The sequence below is a fragment of the Gadus macrocephalus genome, chromosome 22 (assembly GCF_031168955.1).
Source record: "Gadus macrocephalus chromosome 22, ASM3116895v1".
Classification (NCBI taxonomy): Eukaryota; Metazoa; Chordata; class Actinopteri; order Gadiformes; family Gadidae; genus Gadus; species Gadus macrocephalus.
In genome coordinates this window covers 15,492,374-15,514,144 of record NC_082403.1, presented here as the reverse complement: position 1 = coordinate 15,514,144, position 21,771 = coordinate 15,492,374, and the positions used below count along the sequence as shown (strand labels likewise).

Genomic DNA, 21,771 nt, shown 5'->3' with positions numbered 1-21,771 from the left:
GTAGTAATGGTATTTCGGTCATTATAATTCATTGTGAAATAATATGTCATTATGGGTTCACATTGTGATATTAGAAACTGCCACAGCGTTGCTCATGTGAGACAAAGTTTTGATAGGCCTAGGTTACGGTATATTTAGGGTTGATTAGGATTTTACATTCGACAACTCATTCAAGGCATCAGAAAATGGCGGAGTATCGACAGCCAAGAAATGTATGCATTCTGTAGAACAAGCCGTATAACTATCTATAAATATCATCCAGACATCTGCAAAGAGTCACAACAGTGACTTGGAGGTGGGAGTTCGATGTTCTCTACTATCTCTTTAATAATTCAAACACAGGAATTGAATTCAGTTTTTTGATTGAATGCACAATGACACAATTATAAAATATAAAAGAACACCATGGGTCTAACTTAATTCTGAGCAGACTTTATCAGGGGGCTGCAGTGAGTGGGTTCGCTGCGCCCCCTGGCGGCTGAAGATTACCTGCTTGACGGCTGCTGTCCTCCAGTGTGTTGACACGACGGATTGCTTTTAGGAGCAACCTCTGGAAAGCTTCAGGAGGAAGGATTTCTACGATTTATTACTGCGCGACGTGAGGAAAACGTTTGACTAAAGACAAAATGGGTAAGGTAGTAAGACATAGGTATGAATGTGTGTGTGGTAAATGTAGTCCTAGTTCTCTGATGGCAGAGTCCACTAGCAGCTAGCTAGCGGCGCCCTGTAGCAAGAGCTAAAGCGTGTAGCGGGCTCATGTCAACACAGTCATGCACATGCATTGAGTCCAAATGACATGTTTAATGCTTATTGTATGAAAGACAACCTCGGGTGGAACTACCTCAGTGGATATGGGTCGACGGAAGCGGGGATTACGGTTAAAGTAGTAACGCACCCGCTAGCGGCTAAAGCTAGTCTGCTAGCCTGCTAACGGCTAATGCGGCTGTCAGCCTCTATTTTTAAAACTGTCCAACAACTAAATAACATGACGTCAGCTAAAACCTTTTCGGCTGTTCGGTCATAACGTTTGACACCGAAAGGACGAGTCAAGGGAAACTGTGTTAGCCAGTCAGCTAACAGACGTATTGCAATATTTAAATCCTGCATTACAATCGAGCTTGGGGTTTTGTTGACATGTGACCCAGATGAGGATAAACCCGTCCACCTGGACTACAGGTATATGTGGATAGACCAGTCCACCTGGACTACAGGTCTGGTCTCTGAGGATAGGCCAGTCCTTCTGAACTACAGGTCTGACCCCCTGGTCTCTGAGGTTAGATGACTCCACCTGAACCACAGTTCCGAACGCCTGATCGGACTCTCTCTTACATCGCTGCCCTTATCACATTTAAAAACCAATTCTCAGTGTTCAGTGCCTCACAGACTTGATAAAACACGTCACTTACCTCATTGGAGTAGTAAGTCGACCTCATGTTTTTTTCCTTATTCGACAGGTGTCCATGCGGCACTATCACCTTGACTAAAGTTCATAACTGAGTCATATTAAGCAGGCTACGACACTATGACATGTTGCACTTCCATACAGCATCAGGTAGCTGTAAAGTCTGTTCCTGACCACGGCCTACTGCTGAGCAGAATCCTTTTATGGAATCATTACAATGTTCTTAATATAAACAATCCCAACGTTATCATTGCTCTTTTACTATCTTCTTCATACCAAGTTATCCTGCCGAGAGGTCTTGAGGAGTGTGATAGTGTAAGCTCAGCCATGTGTGGCCATGAAATACAATGTTAGTTGCCTCATTTAATGCGGGGAATGGATATTGTGTGAGATTTTCTATGCAGTCAATAATCTCTGCTGCTGTTAATCGGTTTTGTAGAGTGGCAGGAATACCCTGATGTCAGCCAAAAGCAGGTCAATCTCTGGCCAGAGATGGAGGATTTAGACATTTTCTTCTATGGCTGCAAGCATAAAATAAAGGCATAGACCTTTCCAAGGCTCATACCTCATGTAAAGTTACCCCCCCCCCCCCTTGTTTCCTCAACATTACCTAATTTTAGTTTTAGGTGGGGTTGGAGAAACGTGATACACATCAGTCAAATACCCTGCGCCCCTCAGACACATGCTACCAGCTACTCATTTATGTGTGTGTGTGTGTGTGTGTGTGTGTGTGTGTGTGTGTGTGTGTTCCCTCTCTCTCTCTCTCTCTCTCTCTCTCTCTCTCTCTCTCTCTCTCTCTCTCTCTCTCTCTCTCTCTCTCTCTCTCTCTCTCTCTCTCTCCCTCTGCAGAACCGTCTGCCAGTCCGGCCAAGGATACCTGCCGGATGAACCGCTACAAGAACAAAGCCCTGAACCCCGAGGAGATGCGGCGCCGGCGGGAGGAGGAGGGCCTCCAGCTCAGGAAGCAGAAACGAGAGCAGCAGGTGGTCACAGACTCCATATAGGGCCCTCATGATGGAGGGCCCCTGGTCCAGAAGGGGCGTGGCCCTCATGATGTAGGGCCCCTGGTCCAGAAGGGGCATGGCCCTCATGATGTAGGGTCCAGAAGGGGCGTGGCCCTCATGATGTAGGGTCCAGAAGGGGAGTGGCCCTCATGAGGGAGGGCCCCTGGTCCAGAAGGGGAGTGGCCCTCATGAGGGAGGGCCCCTGGTCCAGAAGGGGAGTGGCCCTCATGATGTAGGGCCCCTGGTCCAGTAGGGTGTGGCCCTCATGAAGGAGGGCCTCATGAAGGAGGGCCCCTGGTCCAGTAGGGCGTGGCCCTCATGAAGGAGGGCCCAGTAGGGGGTGGCCCACTGAGTAATAATCAATATAATGATCACACTTCTTTTAGCATTATTGAAGATCTTGGTCCTATTTGGAGCTATGCAGAACATAAGTCCATGACCTGAATGGTCCAACTATTGCGCCAATTTATCAAAGACACAAAGTTGAAGATGCAGACCACATTATTCTTCACAACAATGGTGTGAAGAAGAGGTTAGAAGATGAGTGTTACGATGTCGCTAAGCCTCTACTATATCCTGTTTGATGCGGAATTGCACATTGTGCAATTGTTCTGAGAATTTGAGTCAGGTGATTCATGGTTAGCGTTTTAGGGTACAACACCGCATCATAAACTGTGGCTGCAGTATCTAGGCTGCCATAGCAACGCTGAATCTTAATGAGGGGAAAAGGCTGAAACAGTTTTTTCTTAATATTTAAATAATTACTGAATGAACTGGTGACTTTACGATTAGTTCAGCTGTATTGTTGCGCTTAAGCTTAAAATAAGGAAGTCAATTCTACATGAGTGCAGTGCTTTTGTGTACATTTTGTGTCACTGCGACCTGACCCATATCCCTTTTGAGTCGCAGCTCTTCAAGAGACGAAACGTGGATATGCTCAGTGAAGAGGCGGCCATGTTTGAGAGTCCTCTGGTGGATTCCTACCTCAACTCACCGGTCACAGTGAGCTCCACACAAACATCTACACATCCATATCCCAACAGACTCATGCCTGGTTCTTGGTCCATATTTAGTTTCAGTTCTGGTGGCTAATGTTTCCCAGCCGGCTAGTGGGTTGAGAACTCTGGGAAATGTAGTCTCTGAGTGTGTGTGCTTGTTGTTTGTCAGGAAGGGGTGATAACCAGAGAAATGGTAGAGATGCTGTTCTCAGAAGACCCAGAGCTCCAGCTAAGCACCACGCAAAAGTTCAGAAAGCTACTCTCCAAAGGTAATCCACCCCTGACCCGTGTCGCCCGCGGGGTTGAGCCACCGTGTTCGATCACAACATCTCACGCCTCGTGTTGTATGGGTTCATCCACCTCAGAGCCCAACCCCCCCATCGATGAGGTCATCAACACACCGGGGTTGGTGGAGCGCTTTGTGGAGTTCCTGAAGCTGAGTGTCAACTGCACACTGCAGGTACACTCACTCACACTCACTCACGCACACTTACATACAAGCACACACAGACACACACCCACTCTCACGCACACACTTGCATACAAGTACACGCGCACTTACATTCACACGCACCTGCAGGTACACAGACAGACAGACAGACAGACAGACAGACAGATGCACACAGACATTCACATGCACACGGATAATCACACACACACACAGACATTCACACCCGCATACTGGTACACACGGCACTTCTGCCAAGGTCTAATCTGTTGTTTCCCCGGAAGTTCGAGGCGGCGTGGGCGCTGACCAACATCGCGTCGGGAACGTCCATGCAGACGAAGACGGTGATCGAGGCCGGGGCGGTGCCCGTCTTCATAGAGCTCCTCAACTCTGACTTTGAGGACGTCCAGGAGCAGGTAATGAGCGGCCTGGTGTTCCTCACAGCGCCCGTTGAACCCAGTGCGCTGACCACCTGCTGTGCTTGTTTGTCCAGGCGGTCTGGGCCCTGGGTAACATCGCCGGGGACAGTGCGGTGTGCCGGGACTATGTGCTGAACTGCAACATCCTCCCACCACTATTAATGTAAGTTTGTCTACCTTGCCCCACGCTGACATTTGACCAAGCCTACACACCGTGTACAACCGTCCTGTCTTACTCTTTGGTGCACAGATCAAGTGACCGATCTAATCAATGGACAGTAAAAAAAAGGGATTAATGGTTAACATGAGACTCATCTCAGAAGCAGCAGTCCTACATGATGGCAGACAGACACGGCCTGAACCACATGACCTCAAAGGGTGGAACTCGGCATTGTTAAGTTGCGCACATATTCTACTGAAGTCAAAGGAATGCTTCAGAAAGGATCTTAACGTATTCCTACAGGAGACACTCTTGTAAAGTTAACTACCGCTGGCCAAGATGTGTTGGCCAGGGGCATCCATAAGGCCATGCATGGCCTGGGCTGCCATGTGATGAGCCTTGTGCTCACTGTTTGAACTCTCCTGTCAGGCTTCTGACCAAATCCACCAGACTGACCATGACCAGGAACGCCGTCTGGGCGCTGTCCAACCTGTGTCGAGGGAAGAACCCGCCGCCTGCCTTTGAAAAGGTCAGTCCTCCCCTCTCCATGGGGACCAGGCCGCTGTAGCCTTTCTACTTCTTATGGATTAAGGGGTCTTTAAGGGGGAGATGGTGGAGCTCTGTATCTGACTGTGTGTGTGCGTGGCCCCCAGCTCTGTATCTGACTGTGTGTGCGTGGCCCCCAGCTCTGTATCTGACTGTGTGTGCGTGGCCCCCAGGTGTCCCCCTGCCTCCCGGTGCTGTCCAGGCTCCTGTTCAGCAGCGACCCCGACCTGCTGGCGGACGCCTGCTGGGCCCTGTCCTACCTCTCAGACGGACCCAACGACAAGATCCAGGCCGTCATCGACTCGGGGGTGTGCCGGCGCCTGGTGGAGCTGCTCATGTCAGTGCGGCAGCAGTACAGTCCAAACCTCTTTCACCTTCACCTCCAACTGTGGGGAACAAGCTTAAATTATAAAGTGGGATTAGTCTGAAATTAAGGAGGTAGTGATTTATTTTGATCTGATTTACAAAGAACTGCTTCGCTCTTGGCCAGCGGCTTCTCTTTGAATAATGCTGCCCGATTAAAGCCTGCCTTATGAAATAGGATTTGTAAATGGCCGTGGGAATTAGGGATACAAAACTGGACGCGAGGAAACTGATACTTGCCAAGCAAATCATAATATGATGACAAATATATTGTAATCTAAAATAGTTTTGAAGTCATTTTTGTCTGTCTGTTTTATACAGTGCTTAAAGTGCAATGTATTGGATATGTTTGAAGTGGGCCATTATGTGCACTGCTGACAAATCCTGCATGAATCATCATGCCATGGGTGTGTTCTGTCTGGGTGTAAACGATAAGTCAGCTTGGCTCTGCCCCAAGGGTTTTTGTCTTCATCCACTTCCTGTGTCCCTGACTCCACCCCCCTATCTCGGCCCTCTCCTCTGCAGGCACAGCGACTATAAGGTGGCCTCTCCTGCTCTGAGAGCTGTGGGGAACATTGTGACCGGGGACGACATCCAGACACAGGTGAGCACAACGCTGCGCTTCAGGAGGGTCGTCGAAGGTTCTCCTCCATGTCTGTTAAAGGTTCCCATGTTTCCCTAATGTGTTTTTTTGAGTGTTGTATAGTTTTGTAGCCTGTCGGCTACGAGGTCCCGGCACATTCCTGGTGCCCTGCATCAGTCCTGGCTTTAGCCACAGTCCTGGCTTTAGCCTCAGACCGCAGGCTGAAGCCAGTGGGTGGTGTAACGCCTCCGGCCAGGGGCACTGAGTGGGTGGTGTAAAGCGGCCAGCCAGGCTCATTGTGTGCATGTTCTCTGTGTAGGTGGTGTTGAACTGCTCGGCGCTGCCCTGCCTGCTGCACCTCCTCAGCAGCGCTAAAGAGTCCATCCGCAAAGAGGCCTGCTGGACCATCTCCAACATCACCGCCGGCAACAGGGCGCAGATACAGGTGTGGCCTCAGGGCTAGATACAGGGGTTACCATGGCTACAGGGCGCAGATACAGGTGTGGCCTCAGAGCTAGTTACAGGGGTTGCCATGGCTACAGGGTGCAGATACAGGTGTGGCCTCAGAGCTAGATACAAGGGTTACAATGGCTACAGAGCGCAGATACAGGTGTTACCATGGCTACAGGGCGCTAACAGATATTTCATGCTGACGCGTTTCTTGCTCAACCTACCTGCAGCAGATGTCGTCCTTTCTGCCCCAGCATACCCAGGATGCAACGCTGAACCGAAATATCACAAGTCTTGACCCAATGACTGGATGGATTTAACAATATTCATTTATTCACTCCGTACCATGGGTGGGTGGAGATTGATTTAAAAAGAGGACATCCCACAAGGACCTGAGGGACTTGATTATCTGCCTGATATCCAGAGAGACCAGGCAGGAGAGTAGATCCAAAAAAAAAAGGGCTGGGGAAGTCTTTATCTCCTCCTCCGTGCCCTTCCCACAGACGGTGATCGACGCCAACATCTTCCCGGTGCTCATCGACATCCTGCAGAAGGCAGAGTTCAGGACCAGGAAGGAGGCCGCCTGGGCCATCACCAACGCCACCTCGGGAGGCACGCCCGAGCAGATCAGGTCCTCAGAGCTCCACCACACCTGTTCATTCATTACACCTGGTATTAAAACACCTGGTATTAGAAGACTGTAACCTGTCATTATAACACCTGGTATTAGAAGACTGTAACCTGTCATTATAACACCTGGTATTAGAAGACTGTAACCTGTCATTACAACACCTGGTATTAGAAGACTGTAACCTGTCATTATAACACCTGGTATTAGAAGACTGTAACCTGTCATTACAACACCTGGTATTAGAAGACTGTAACCTGTCATTATAACACCTGGTATTAGCAGACTGTAACCTGTCATTATAACACCTGGTATTAGCAGACTGTAACCTGTCATTATAACACCTGGTATTAGCAGACTGTAACCTGTCATTATAACACCTGGTATTAGGAGACTGTAACCTGTCGTTATACCACCTGGTATTAGGAGACTGTAACCTGTCATTATAACACCTGTATTTAGGTACCTGGTGAACCTGGGCTGCATCAAGCCCCTGTGTGACCTGCTGACCGTCATGGACTCCAAGATCGTGCAGGTGGCTCTGAACGGCCTGGAGAACATCCTCCGTCTGGGGGAGCAGGAGGCCAAGCAGGAGACCAGCGGAGCAGGGGTCAACCCCTACTGCAGCCTCATCGAGGAGGCCTATGGTCAGCACACGCACTGCTGGTCCACACACACACTGCTGGTCCACACACACACACACTGCTGGTCCACACACACACTGCTGGTCCACACACACACTGCTGGTCCACACACACACTGCTGGTCACCACGTACACGCTGGTCCTCTCTGTCTCTCTCTGTCTCTGTGTCTCTGTGTCTCTGTCTGTCTCAGTCTCTCTGTCTGTCCACACACACACACATGGAGGGGTCATCAGAGAAGGATGGATGCTAGAAAAAGACGCAGAAAAGTCCCATAGAATTTTAACCTGTATGAGGAGCAATGATTCAGGATCCCTTCCTCTTGGATTCTGTTGGACTGTGAATGTACATTTGAATGATTCAAGTATTATTATTCTTTTCATGATTCAGAAAAAAGGAACATGGAAACAGTTTAGGCCCCGTTATTGTTAAATCTCACCCCTTTCTCTGCGCTCCTCAGGTCTGGACAAGATCGAGTTCCTCCAGAGCCACGACAACCAGGAGATCTACCAGAAGGCCTTCGACCTGATCGAGCACTACTTCGGCGTGGAGGAGGACGACGTGGCGGGCCTGGTGCCGCAGGTGGACCAGGCCGGCCAGCAGTTCCTCTTCCCCCAGCAGGAGGCCCCCATGGAGGGCTTCCAGCTATAACTCCCCCGGCCCCCCATCCTCCAGGGTACAACCAGAGGGCACCCCTGTACCGTCTGACGCCCTCCCTCTCTCCCATGTGTGAGGTCCCATCTCCCCCATCTACCTTCCCCCCCCCCGCCCCCGCCCTATCCTGCAGCCTCCGGTCAGCCCTGCTCGTCGCCAGGAGCGCTGACCTTTAAACGATCCTACCTAGTCTGAAGAAATACCCAACTCAAACGGTCCGAGGACACAATCACCTTGACAAAGGCCAGCGCGAGCAAGTGCGTCGTGGACATCTCTTCAACGTGCTGACATGCCATGGCTCATAGGGGTCAGCGTAAGGCTTCCTCTCTCTGGATCACGGGCCTCTTCCTGCTCTGGGACCCCCCCCCCCCCCCCCGTGGAGAGCTCTGAGGGTCCTGAGGTTGCAGGGCCAAAAAATTGATGAATTCATGGTCCTTTCTTTGCCTCGAGGGAGGGTTGTTGAATCATGCTTTTCTTTTCCTATGTTCTGCGTTTGAGGATTAGTTTGGTAGCCCTCCCTGGTTCCTGGGTGTGGAGCAGCGTTTGGGTTCTGCCACAGTGGCCGTAGATTCAGGGCTGGTCTCTCAAGGTAAGAGAGCAACCGCCTCTAGGGGGCGTTGCTCCTCCCCATGGAAACACTGGGAGGGGGCGGGGCTAGTCCGACAGAGGCGGAGCCATGCCATTTTGAGTTGACGGGATGAGTTACTCCCTGATTTTGCTTTTCGGATAGTAGATAGAGTGGGGGGGGGGGCTGGGGTTGAAGGTGATGAAGTAAGATGTCATTTAGGTTGAGGTGGTTCAGGTTTTGGGGGTTGGTGTTATGGGGTGGGGCGGGGGGGGGGTCTAATGTTCGTGGTGTGCCGTGTTATTAATAATGAACCCTTTGGATTATGAAGTTCTCTTGACTAATAAGATAGAGCATGGCTGGTGGTCAGCCTGCAGGGGCGGGGGGTGTTACCGGGACCCCGTGGGGGGCTTATAGGGTGCATGCGTTTCTACGGTGATGTCAACCACACTCGGACCCGGAGGTTACAGAGGTGTCATGGAGTGCAAACCGGTGTCACTCACGAAACCAATTTTGCGCTGCTGCTTCTACGCAGCGGTGCGCGTGGTCGACGGTCCACCGGGGATGTCTTTACCTTTGGAGTCTGTGGCCTAAAGGGGCAGACTAGGTGATGGCTGTTTGTCCCACAGGACACCTCTGTGAAGGCTCCGTGAGCGTGGCTCTGCTGCGACCCCTCCCCGTCTCCTGCATGGCGTTTATGACCCTACTCCAAGTCACACTATATCCCTGGCCAAACTCGGTGGCAGACTCGTACTACACAATAAGAGCGTCAATGCAGTGGTACACCTGGAGGACTCCCACTGGACAGGTTGCATCTAGCGGGTGGTTTTTGAGTTTCTTATTTTGGTGCTGGTGTGGTCCCAGTGGTAGCGAGGGTGTGTTGTACAGCAGTTGATAGATATCTAACCTTAATGATTCTTGGTTACCTTTATCGTGGAGAATGGCTTTGACAACTGGTGATGATGTTGCATGGGTCCATTGTAATATATAAAGGTGTGGGTATATATTCAAATCACTGGCTTACAACGTGTAGTACCAACTAGGGTCTGGCTAGGGATACGTCTTATGTGATGAGCCTAAACCTCCAAAACAAAACTTAAGTTGTATAGAGCACACATTACACGCACACTTGCATCCAACACCAGCAGACACTGCACACACACCTTACCCATGAGTGGGTTCTCGCATTTGACAATGGTTTCCTCGATGACGGGTTTTACAGTGCACTCCTCTCCAAGGGGGGGAGGGGGAAAGCTATGCACACGTTATTCTGTTCCTCTGTCAAAATGACCTGTATTCTAGGATACCTTTTTCATTTGCGAGCCACTTGACATGAGAGGATTTCAGCCTCGTAAACCCTGATCCCAGGTCAGCTGCCCTCCTGCCGCGGGTCACCACAGGCCCACTGGGGGAGGCCCAGCGGAACTGGGATCAGCGTTTCTCCGGGCACAACGGTCTGCTAGTGTGATGTTTGACTGACAGGCACTGCGTGAAGACGGATATATTCATTTTGTTTTACGACCCCCTTAAGGAGCGCTTATTCAGTGGATCAAACCCCACTGCTGGGACTCGGCGTGCAGGCTCGACTGTGGCTTTGGTCTGAGCTTAATGCAGTGTGTGTGCTTTGTATGGATCTAATATCTATATGGTAATCACATGCACACACACACACCGAAACATTACATCAGATTCTAATTGATGAACCTTATTGGGGATCATCCCGGCCAACAGACGCCCAGCAGCAGCAGCAGCACGGTCTAATGGCAGGGGAGACCGTCTCTGTGCCTGTCACTCTGCCGGTCTGGAGATCCACAGTAGGCGTGTTCCTACCAGGCTGGAGAGGTTCAGCGGTGGACGCCGTCGAGTGGGCGGTTAGCCGCGCCCCGTCGCTCACGGCCTCAACGGCAGCGCGCTGCGTCCGCCGAGCAGCATTTATATCGATGGACTTTGGTTTAATTTCCACTTCTGGTCAAGATCCTCAAAGAATTTCCGGAGTGGCAAAGAAAACATGCTCACGAAAGAAGAATCTATAAAAAAAAAAAGAAAATATTTATAGTTTAAGAAATGCACTCCTATTCACTAAAGTGCCAAACCCGACCAACAACAGACTGAGATTCCTAGGTTTCTGACTGATAGACTTTTTTTCCTTTTTATTTTCTTCTTTTTGTCCTTTTTGTACTTGAATGTGCACACGTTTTGTGCAAAACATTGCTGCTCTCCTTATCTCAACATTTCATTATATTGCCATTTATTCTTTCTATAAGTGGTATTCTTCACCAAACAGGAAGTAAATCAGGACGCAGGATGTGACTTCATTGTTCGGGGCAACAAAGGGCTTAATGATTGCGTCACATTGCGAACTCCGAGTAGTGTCCCACTTCTTCCAGTGTTGTTGTGTTGTGGCTCAGGGGGACCCCACCACCCCCGGCATTCCCAGTGACACGGTGACATTGGCTGACCCACTGGGTCGGCTTGGGTAATTAACATGAGGTTCATCAATGCGGCCAATATCCACTTCCCAACACTGTTCAGAAAAGGTTTGTCACCTCTTCTCAAGAGCACAAGATGCATGGCTGGGATCCTCAGCCAGGCTTGTCCACCCCTATTTAGTGCTGCCCTAGTGAGCTGGTTATCTCAGCAAAGCGGGCTCCCCTAAGCCCAACATATCTTTAAAGGTGGTGTTTGAGCGTTGTGTTTCTTTTTGGCAAATTGCTGCAGTGTATTTGTTGTTTATGTGGGTCATCAACAAAAGCTGTTTTGTGCGAGCGCTGCAGGAAGCCGTGCGCTACGTCAACGTACTCCCGCAGAGGGCTCTGCCCTCGACGATACCGACCGCAGACGCAACAACCAGAGAGACGGGAACACGTTTTTCATACTTTGAGTTGAAGCAAACTGAAGGAACTTCATGATTTTTTTCGTAAATTATGCAGTGATTGACATTATAAAAAAAAGTAAAAATTGGAGCTGATCTATGTGTGTTTTCTGATACTTGGACGTGTATTCTGGTGGACTTCCAATCACTTCTGAGAAGTGGAGAAAGGACCTTCAGGATGTCCTGGTCTCATTAGGGTCTTCAAACAATGGGAGATGGTACATGAAAGGTTTTGGTTTTTGTTAATTTGATTAGTTTACCTTCCTCCCTAATCAGGATATCCTGGTTTACAATTTTGAATATCTACATCATAGGTAGGATCTTTAATTTTTTTGTTGGTCATTTTCGTGTGGTCGCAGAATACTGTAGGAGGTGTTCTCTGAGGGGCTGGTTCCAAGGTCTCTACCCCTAGTTAGACATGTCTTCCGTCCTATAGGAATAACCATTGATGTCTCTTGTCAAAAAGGAAAGCGATGCTTAGCTTGGTCAAGTAATGTCTATGCTACAAATGTTTACAATGCTATGTGTTTGTGAAATAGGTTTCATGTCATCACGGACCTGTCCTAACTTCCCTTCTCTGCTTCAGTCCTTTCCCGCCCCCTTTTTTAAATGTATTTATTTCTCTTCAGATGGCTTTAATGTCTGATCCCATTCTTAACTGTGACTTGACTTTACCGACGGTATGAATGAGTGACGAGATAACTTCGAAAGAACATGACACCCAAACATGAACAAGAAAAAATTACAAGCATACAAAACCATTAACAATATTAGAAATGTAAAAAAAAGAAAAAAAAAGTATATTAAATAAAAAATTGTCCAGTGGAAATGCTGTACAAAACGAATAAAGTTATGTTGCAACCCTTTCGTGCATTTCCGTTTTGTTGTGCTTGTGTATGATGAACCTGTACAGCACGGTTCACATGATGTTCAGGTCAGTTCCGCTCCTGATCGCTGGTGGACGCTAGAGGTAGTAGTGGCTCCTGATGGGTTGAGAGGCGGTGGGCTAACCGGAAGTGATTGTTGTGTTCTGGATACGGTTCTCACGCTGCAAAGAAAGTAAAACCAAAAGCTGGAGCAGGGGCATATCTCCTCCGTCAGGTCTGTCAGGTAACGAATTGAATATGAACATTGTGTAACAGTGGAAGAACACGTACAGGACTGATGACTTGTCTGTCTGAGGACAGCGAACGCCTCACTGTGTTAGCTCGGTACTGCTAACGTTCAACTACAAGCTGCGGATATAAGTGCATCTATTCGACTAAGGTCGATCTAGTATTATTGATAAGTGACAGGTCTCTAGGCACAAAGCTTGAGTAAAGTCTACAGGACTTTAATCAGTGTGTTGTGGTCAAGATTGTGTTGTGGCGTTGGAAACTAATAGTGTGGACTTACTTCTTAACGCCAGATATTACCGTACATTGAAGACATGAAGAAACAAGACGCGGAAGAATCCATTCCCCAGGCGGCCGATGAAGCGCCGTCTACAGCTGGGGCCGTGGAGGGCCCCCCCACACCCACGGGATCCGAACCGGAGACCCCCGCGGCACACACACCGCCTCAGTCTGGAGGAACCGGGCTGGACGATAAAGGTTTCAGTCATGTTTTCACGTTGTATCCAGACGGGGTCTTGGATCCCAGCTCTCATGTTTCCGTCATGTCGTCATGCTGTATCAAGACGGGAACTTGGATCTCAGCTCTAACGTGCCACAGCTAGTGCCCACACGTTGACCACTGGCTCTGTGTTAAGTTAATGTCGTCCAATGAGCTGTGGCTATTTAAGGTTCACTGAAACGTTCCCAACCTACTGTGTGTGTGTGTGTGTGTGTGTGTGTGTGTGTGTGTGTGTGTGTGTGTAGTGGCCGAGGTGGTGCTGTCCCAGTGTGACATGTCAGAGGCGCTGAGTCGGCAGCTGGAGGACATCCTCAGTACCTACTGCCTGGCGAACGCCAACGGCGACGGCCCCGCCCTGCCCAACGGCCAATCGCACAGCCCCGAGCTCAACGGCCTGGCCCATGAAGGGGACGAGGGCAAGGCCGTGAAGGGCGGGAAAGTGAGCGGGGGCGGGGGAGGGAAGGAGGCGAAGAAGACCCAGGAGAAGAAGAAGGTGAAGGGATTGGGTAAGGAGGTCAGGGGGCATCATCGAGGGTCAGGGGGCATCATCGAGGGTCAGAGGGCGGCACGCAGCCCCACGCTTAGCCCCATATATAGCTTGTCATGTTATCTTATATTATTGTATGAGTTCTGCCCCCCCATAACACTCTTCAAATGTACTCCTCGGGCCGCTGTGCAGGCAAAGAGATCACCCTCCTGATGCAGACGCTGAACACCCTGAGCACACCCGACGAGAAGCTGGCAGGCCTCTGTAAGAAGTACGCTGAGCTGGTGAGGGGCCTCCTGCACCGCCTTCACACAGCCACCAGAGGGCACTGTTGGCTCATGGGTTTGAGTGGGAAAACTATGATGGCGAAAATGACACAATCACTGTTTAGCGGAAATACGTCTTTCAGCCCTATTTCAAGAATCAAATCGGTTATTGTGTTATTTGTTATCAGTAATGTTAGTTTTTTTAAACTCAATGTCATTGCCATCAGTGTACACTCTAAGTGAGCTGTTGCAGTCAAAACATGGTGAATGTTGGTGCATTGTATCTTTTTCTTTTTATAAACTTCCAATCATTGTAGTACAGCAAGCTACAGTTGCACAATAAATAAAATGTTGGCAACAAAGGCTAACCAAAGCATCTTTTCACGTCAAGAATAATGAGACCGCCCATCAAGTGTGTGTGTTTGTGTGTGTAGCTGGAGGAGCAGCGTAACGCCCAGAAGCAGATGCGCTCGCTGCAGAAGAAGCAGAGCCAGCTGGTGCAGGAGAAGGACAACCTGCGCAACGAGCACAGCAAGGCTATCCTGGCCCGCGGCAAGCTGGAGAGCCTCTGCCGAGAGCTGCAGCGGCACAACCGGACGCTGAAGGTACGCTCCTCCTCAGCCGGTCAGCAGAGCCTCCCGGGAGGCTCGTAGCACTGCCCCTGGGTCTGCTCCTGTAGGGACCAACAGCTGGTTGCACCAGCAGAACGTAAGGTCCCACTTAGGCTACGTTGAACGTAAATCACCCAAACGTTCGACTTTACACTCTACTAAAACAATAGCAGTTGCACCAAGCAGATAGTTTCAACGTAACACTAAGTTATAACTTATCTTTTACACCTCCCCTCTAGCTGGTGTAAGTTCCATACTAACGATAAAGAACCGTTAAAAGATTTCAACACTAAGGCAGGGTAAAGATGGCTATTCGTTTTGAGCAATGGGAAGAGGAGTTTCAACGCGGTTTGCGCCGGGAACGGATTGTCCGTGACCGTATCGATCCATTTCTTTATTATGATGATGTTGAAATATATGCGCGATTTCGGTTTTGCCGGGTGGAATATTTTATTTATTTATTTATTATAAAATCCGCCATCAAATAGCTTAACCTCACGCCTATACCGTCCAAGCAAATTTTAGAGAATAAATGACTGAAACTGTTTTGTTTGCCCTCTCATTTGGGTGCTAACGCTTCTTCACTCGGATAAGGTGGAAACTTGCCGGTATTTCCTGTTTACATTGTTAGCTGTCAATGATTGGCTTGAAATTATTGGTGTTAAAAGCGACACTGGTACAATTTATGCACTACTAGTAACGTTACAACTTAAGTTATGGTGGTGCAACCAAAATTTAGAACACCTTTAGTTTGACACTAGCTACGTCGAGCGTAGGGTTAAGGCGGACTTTACACCCAAACTTATGATCGGCTTTAAGTTCTGCTGGTGCAACCGACTGCAGGACCCGGGGCCGACATAACCAGTGAGGTCTGCTCCTGGACCAGAACCCGGGACAGACTTGAAGTTGAACATCAAATGGAAGAATTCTAGACTTCTAACACGTCTCATTCCACCATAGTATGGCTCTCGTTCCCAACAGCTTGATTCTTTATTATTCTCTCTGTCCTATAATGTAATAATATAATAATATCACTACCAGCCTTTAAAGGGTAATGAAGGTTCAGAACGCACCACAGGGATTCCGGTTGATATTCGCTTGCAGCAAAGTTTCCTTTCAGATATATCTTGCTGTACTCAACATAAGACAATATTTTAGATCACTGCTCTAGATGTTCGACATGTTCCTAATATCAAGGACATCGTGTGGCACTCTGGGAAATGTGTGTTAAACACTATAGACAAGACTATACATGAAAGGCATCCACTCGCGGTTGATATGTGGAAACGGGGAATATTGAACGATTATAAGAACTCGTCAACCCGGGTATTATTGCGTAGCGTCGTTTGAAACGGCTCATACACGTGTCTTGAAAGAATCATTCAAAGGAAACAGGCTGTAATTTAGAGCCTAATGGGCTTCGATGTGTGTTGTCATGGACGCAAGACCAGACATCGGTTAAGACGCGCCTTCAAGCTGGTAGCCCTGCTGTCATGGAGATGAATCTCCCGTTCAGGCCAGGCTAATGTCTGCTACCAAGCCCTGCCGCATGGAAGGAGCACCATTAGTGTGATGAGCCAAACTGTGTTTGTCCTGCGGATGCTTCTTTAAAGGTCCCATGACATGCCACCAGGTGTGGTGTGATTAGCCGCTACAAGCCGTATTGGAAATCTGACCCATATGACATCACAGGTGGGCGTGTCCACCTAGATGGGTGACGGATAGATGAGCAACGTTTGCTACAGTCCACTGGGTAGGCGGGTAGACTGATCTATCCAGCACACATCTAGGTGGACACGCCCACCTGTGATGTCATAAGGGGCCGATTTCCAAAACGGCTTGTAACGGCTAACCCCCCCCCCCCCCCCCCCCCCCCAGGAAGAAGGGGTGCAACGGACGCGGCTGGAGGAGGAGAAGAGGAAGGAGGTGACGTCCCACTTCCAGGTGACGCTGCAGGACATCCAGTCCCAGATGGAGCAGCACAACGAGAGGAACGCCAGCCTGCGGCAGGAGAACACTGTGCTGGCCGACAAGCTCAACAAGCTCTACCAACAGTACAAGCTCCGCGAAGAGGTGGGCGGGGCCCCGACTCGTGCTTAACCCCGCCCCTATCTCTAGATGGTCCTCTGAATCAAGACCCGTTAAAGGGAAGAGGGGCCGTGTTGGGCACAACGGGGGGATCAAGTGGAGGTTTGACTGCTCCTGCAGAATGCAGGAGCAATGCATCAGAAATGGCTTCATTTTTAGTGCTGCCTAAACACGATTCCCTTCAACAATGCGCTCGTAGCCTTCTGTGCTTCTGAATGTGTGCCCTTGGTAAACGAGGCCTCCCTCTCCCGCCCAGCACATAGACAAGGTGGTGAAGCACAAGGAGCTGCAGCAGCAGCTGGTGGACGCCAAGCTGCACCAGGCGCACGAACTGCTCAAGCAGTCCGAGGAGCGGCACGACCGTGAGAAGGACTTTGTGAGTCACACATGCATGCATGCATACATACATGCATACACAGTAGCTAAGGTCCGTCCTATTTACTGGTGGAGTGAACAGTTGCATAAGAACCTTACGGGAGGGTAATGATTGGAAAATGTCGTGCATTTTGAATGTCCAAATAGCACACCACTAACATTTTAGTCCTGTCTCGTCTCGTCAACGAAAACAAAACGTACATTTCGTCATAGTTTTTATTATCAAAGATCAATTTTTAGCTAGCAATTTCAACGTCTCGTCTTAGTCATGGAAAAAAGGTTGTTGACGAACATTTTCCGTCATATTTTTCGTTAACGAAATTAACACTGATACACACACCTAGCTGTTCCTGGGGTTCTTACCCTCCCTCTGCCCCCCCCCCCCCCCCCCCCCCCCCCCCCCCCCCCCCAGCTGCTGAAGGAGGCGGTGGAGTCCCAGAGGATGTGTGAGCTGATGAAGCAGCAGGAGGTGCACCTCAAGCAGCAGGTGAGGACCTTGAATTGAGGACGTGCTCTCTGACCGACCACATGAGCCTAAAGAGTTGTTGATGTTGTTGTTGTTGTTGTTGTTGTTGTTGTTGACGGAGCCTGACTCCTAATCCTCATCTCTATGCAGTTGTCGTTATACACTGAAAAGTTTGAAGAGTTCCAGACCACCCTGGCCAAGAGCAACGAGGTCTTCACCACTTTCAAACAGGAGATGGAGAAGGTGAGTGTGTGTGTGTAGGGGGGGGTATCCTTCTTTAGTCCATGTCTTCATTCTGTTGTAATGAATCGGTCCATTTGAAAACGAGTAATGAATGACCGATTCATTACTCGTGACCGATTCATTGATCTTCTTGTCTCCAGATGACCAAGAAGATCAAGAAGCTGGAGAAGGAGACCACCATGTACCGGTCCCGCTGGGAGAGCAGCAACAAGGCTCTGCTGGAGATGTCCGAGGAGGTGAGGCCTGCCTCCTCCTGGCCCCGTGGCTCAGCGGGGGTTTCTTCTAGGGCCGGACCCTGGAGTTGGACCAGTCTTCATTAAGATGCCCCAGCGGCCTTCTCAGAAGAAACTATCTTAGGTCCAAACCGCTGCCCTAGTCCCGTCATTGGTGTTGGTTTGAAACTCAGACAGCGGCGTTAAAGCGAGAGGAGAGGGGCGATCTCTGGTCACGAACCATCTGACCCGAAACGCAGCATATAGGTTCACACGGCTGGACCAACCGGGACTACGTCCACTGATTTGGCTTTCGCTCCTCAATTTAGATCAATTTATTGTGGGATTTATCACGCTTAAAGGAGCATATTATACCACCAGGTGTGAGTGTGATTAGCCTACAAGCCGTTTCGCCATTTCTCCTTTAAGCTGTCGAATACCATAATCCTTTCTGATTTCCATGTTGCCGTCGTGGCAAAAAAAACTGAATACATTAGGTTTATACCATGATCTACAGCCTCGTTCATTAGGTTTATATCAGGGTCTACAGCCTCGTACATTAGGTTTATATCAGGGTCTACAGCCTCGTTCATTAGGTTTATATCAGGGTCTACAGCCTCGTTCATTAGGTTTATATCAGGGTCCACAGCCTCGTTCATTAGGTTTATATCAGGGTCCACAGCCTCGTTCATTAGGTTTATATCAGGGTCCACAGCCTCGTTCATTAGCTCAACCTTTAGGCCAAGGCAGTAACGCGTCCAGGGATCGGACCCGTGAACCAGACCCTCCTCCTTGTGTTCAGAAAACGGTGCGGGACCGAGACTTCGAGGGCCTGCAGGGGAAGGTTCAGCGGCTGGAGAAGCTGCGGCGGGCGCTGAAAGTGGAGCGCAACGAGCTCAGCAAGAAGGTGCAGAGCCTGGGGGGGCCGGACGAGGCGGTGCCCCCGGCCCACGCCGACTCGCCCTCCCCGCCCCCCATGGACCTGGAGCACAGCGGCCACCCCCCCACCCCCAACAGCTCCTCCTGCTCACATGCCTGCCGGTGCGGCCCGGAGACGGACTCAAGGAGCCCGCTGGAGGGGGCCCCCCCGCCCACCGCTGCCCTGCCCCTCTCTGCCCAGGACTGAGGCCTCTGACGGGGAGGAGAGCACGCTCAGACCGCACTTCTGCACCCCCGCACCCCCCAACACACTGACACACACACACACACGCGCAGGCTCACATTCCACCCCAAACCTTAAAAACAAGAAATTTAAATATGGGAATACCAGCTCCTATAGGCCCTCAAAAGTTCATGTGTTAAGTAACACAACAGACCATATTTCCGTTGCAATTAGAATGTCTATTTAAAATCATTCCATTGATGTGAGAAAAAGCCATCTTCGCTGAATGACTTTAGCCTCTGTTGAATTATTGCACACGTAGTTGCACAATGCTCTTGGACTGTAATAACATTTTGACATATTTAATGTAACTGTTACCTATATCTTACAGAGCACCACTATTCATTAAAATGTATATTTTTAATTGACATGTATTGAGGTTTATTTCGCTGTTTTTGGTTTTTAAATAAATGGCCCTATCATCATATCATGTGTATATAACAGTCTTTCCTCATTGCTATATACCAACAACATTCTTCTTCCTTGTAGTGTGTGGAGGGTGTGGTGTGCTTTGTGTGTGAACTGTTAGTGTGTGTGGAGGGTTCAGACATGGCTGTGTTGCTTACCGCCTCCTATACTTCACTATTAGTCCCCGGGAACTGAATGTTAAACTATGCAATCCTAGCCACTCTCTGATCAAGCGAGAAGGGTCCAGCTGCAGGCTTGGGCGTTTCCGTCATGACACAAGAACGCCCTTTAGGCGTTCCTGGTAGCGTTTCATCAACCAATCACGAGGTGTTTCGAAAGGCATTTCGCAAGGCATACTGCGAAGCACAGTCAAAAGGCATACTATGCTTTCCTTCCTTAATGGCATTTTACCTCTCTCATTAGATTGAGCAATCATGGAGCCCCCACTTGGCTAACGTTGGTTCTATGCTACCCGTACTTGAAACTGCTGTTTGAGAAAATCTAACTAGCGTATGTTTCGGATGTTGACAGCCGTGCAAAGAAGAAGGGGTTCGGTGTTGACGGTGAAAGTTAGGTTTATAGCAGAGTGAAAGTTAGGTTTCCGTTGTCGGTTATTACCGGTCATTGACCGGAAAAAAATGAGGAGGACCGACAATTCTAAATGTCCCAGGTCAGAATGACCAGTGGCGAAGAAAAAAAGAAAAGAAAATGAAAATGAAAAAAAAGAAATATATAAAAAATAGAATATATATATATTTGTATATATATATAAGTACTATAAAATAATAAGTGTGGCGCTTTTATTTAATTTTTAGTCGACCCTGGCTTGCTTCTTCCGGCTGAGTTCGTCTGGAGGGGCAAGAGGGGCTCTAGCCCCACCAGCCCAATGCAATGTGTATTGGACTTGAAACATTGAAATGCGCATGCTCAGAGTGTTTCTCTGTTGAAGTGGACGGAGATTATTTTACTTACTGGTGGGGCGAGCTAGCCCAATATGTCCATGGTGTGGACTTGGGACCGTTAAATATCCCAGGATGCTTTTCGCATTTCGCATTTCGCATTCCTTTTATTTGGTCGGATCCATCTGATTGTGTGTGTGTGTGTGTGTGTGTGTGTGTGTGTGTGTGTGTGTGTGTGTGTGTGTGTGTGTGTGTGTGTGTGTGTGTGTGTGTGTGTGTGTGTGTCAAAATTTCTATTATTTCCCTTATGTTTTTTTTCGTGACGACCAATAAAAAACGACACTGTTACCCCTTATATTTTATTTGACAAAGACAACAGTGTTACCCCTTATGTTTTTTTTCATGACGACCAATAAAAAACAACAGTGTTACCCCTTATGTTTTTTTTCATGACGACCAATAAAAAAAGGAACAGTGTTACCCCTTATATTTTTTTTCATGACGACCAATAAAAACAACAGTGTAACCCCTTATGTTTTTTTTCATGACGACCAATAAAAAACAACAGTGTTACCCCTTAGGTTTTTTTTCATGACGACCAATCAAAAACAACAGTGTTACCCCTTAGGTTTTTTTTCATGACGACCAATCAAAAACGACAGTGTTACCCCTTATGTTTTCTTTCATGACGACCAATAAAAAACAGCAGTCTTACCCCTTATGGTTTTTTTCATGACGACCAATATAAAAAGGAACAGTCTTACCCCTTATGTTTTTATTCATGACGACCAATAAAAAACGACAGTGTTACCCCTTATGTTTTCTTTCATGACGACCAATAAAAAAAAGCAGTCTTACCCCTTATGTTTTTTTTCATGACGACCAATATAAAATGGAACAGTGTTACCCCTTATGTTTTTTTTCATGACGACCAATATAAAAAGGAACAGTTGTTACCCCTTATGTTTTTATTCATGACGACCAATAAAAAACAAAAGTGTTACCCCTTATGTTTTTATTCATGACGACCGATAAAAAACAACAGTGTTACCCTTTATGGTTTTTTTCATGACGACCAATAAAAACGACAGTGTTACCCCTTATGTTTTTATTCATGACGACCAATAAAAAACAGCAGTCTTACCCCTTATGGTTTTTTTCATGACGACCAATATAAAAAGGAACAGTCTTACCCCTTATGTTTTT

General features: G+C 48.5%; 2 protein-coding genes across 3 annotated transcripts; both read left to right on the top strand.

The window, feature by feature from the left end:
- Positions 1 to 472: 472 nt before the first annotated feature.
- Positions 473 to 12,601, top strand: kpna6 (karyopherin alpha 6 (importin alpha 7)). Its single transcript, XM_060042665.1, has 14 exons — positions 473 to 630; positions 2,252 to 2,385; positions 3,316 to 3,408; positions 3,574 to 3,673; positions 3,770 to 3,864; positions 4,137 to 4,268; positions 4,346 to 4,434; positions 4,861 to 4,960; positions 5,151 to 5,314; positions 5,866 to 5,944; positions 6,243 to 6,368; positions 6,877 to 7,004; positions 7,464 to 7,648; positions 8,104 to 12,601. Exons 1-14 carry the CDS (start codon positions 627 to 629, stop codon positions 8,292 to 8,294), a joined length of 1,620 nt encoding a protein of 539 aa, XP_059898648.1. The 5' UTR covers positions 473 to 626; the 3' UTR covers positions 8,295 to 12,601.
- A 94-nt stretch (positions 12,602 to 12,695) lies between these two features.
- Positions 12,696 to 19,685, top strand: txlna (taxilin alpha). Of its 2 annotated transcripts, none has more exons than XM_060042666.1 (11): positions 12,696 to 12,844; positions 13,143 to 13,326; positions 13,594 to 13,854; positions 14,028 to 14,119; positions 14,536 to 14,706; positions 16,591 to 16,785; positions 17,057 to 17,176; positions 17,588 to 17,662; positions 17,792 to 17,884; positions 18,025 to 18,120; positions 18,899 to 19,685. In XM_060042666.1, the coding sequence occupies exons 2-11, from the start codon at positions 13,164 to 13,166 to the stop codon at positions 19,220 to 19,222; spliced, it is 1,590 nt and encodes a 529-aa protein (XP_059898649.1). In that variant the 5' UTR covers positions 12,696 to 12,844; positions 13,143 to 13,163; the 3' UTR covers positions 19,223 to 19,685. The 2 variants fall into 2 exon arrangements, with proteins under 2 accessions (XP_059898649.1, XP_059898650.1); XM_060042667.1 differs by having other exon boundaries at positions 12,722 to 12,835.
- The last annotated feature ends 2,086 nt before the right edge of the window (positions 19,686 to 21,771 follow it).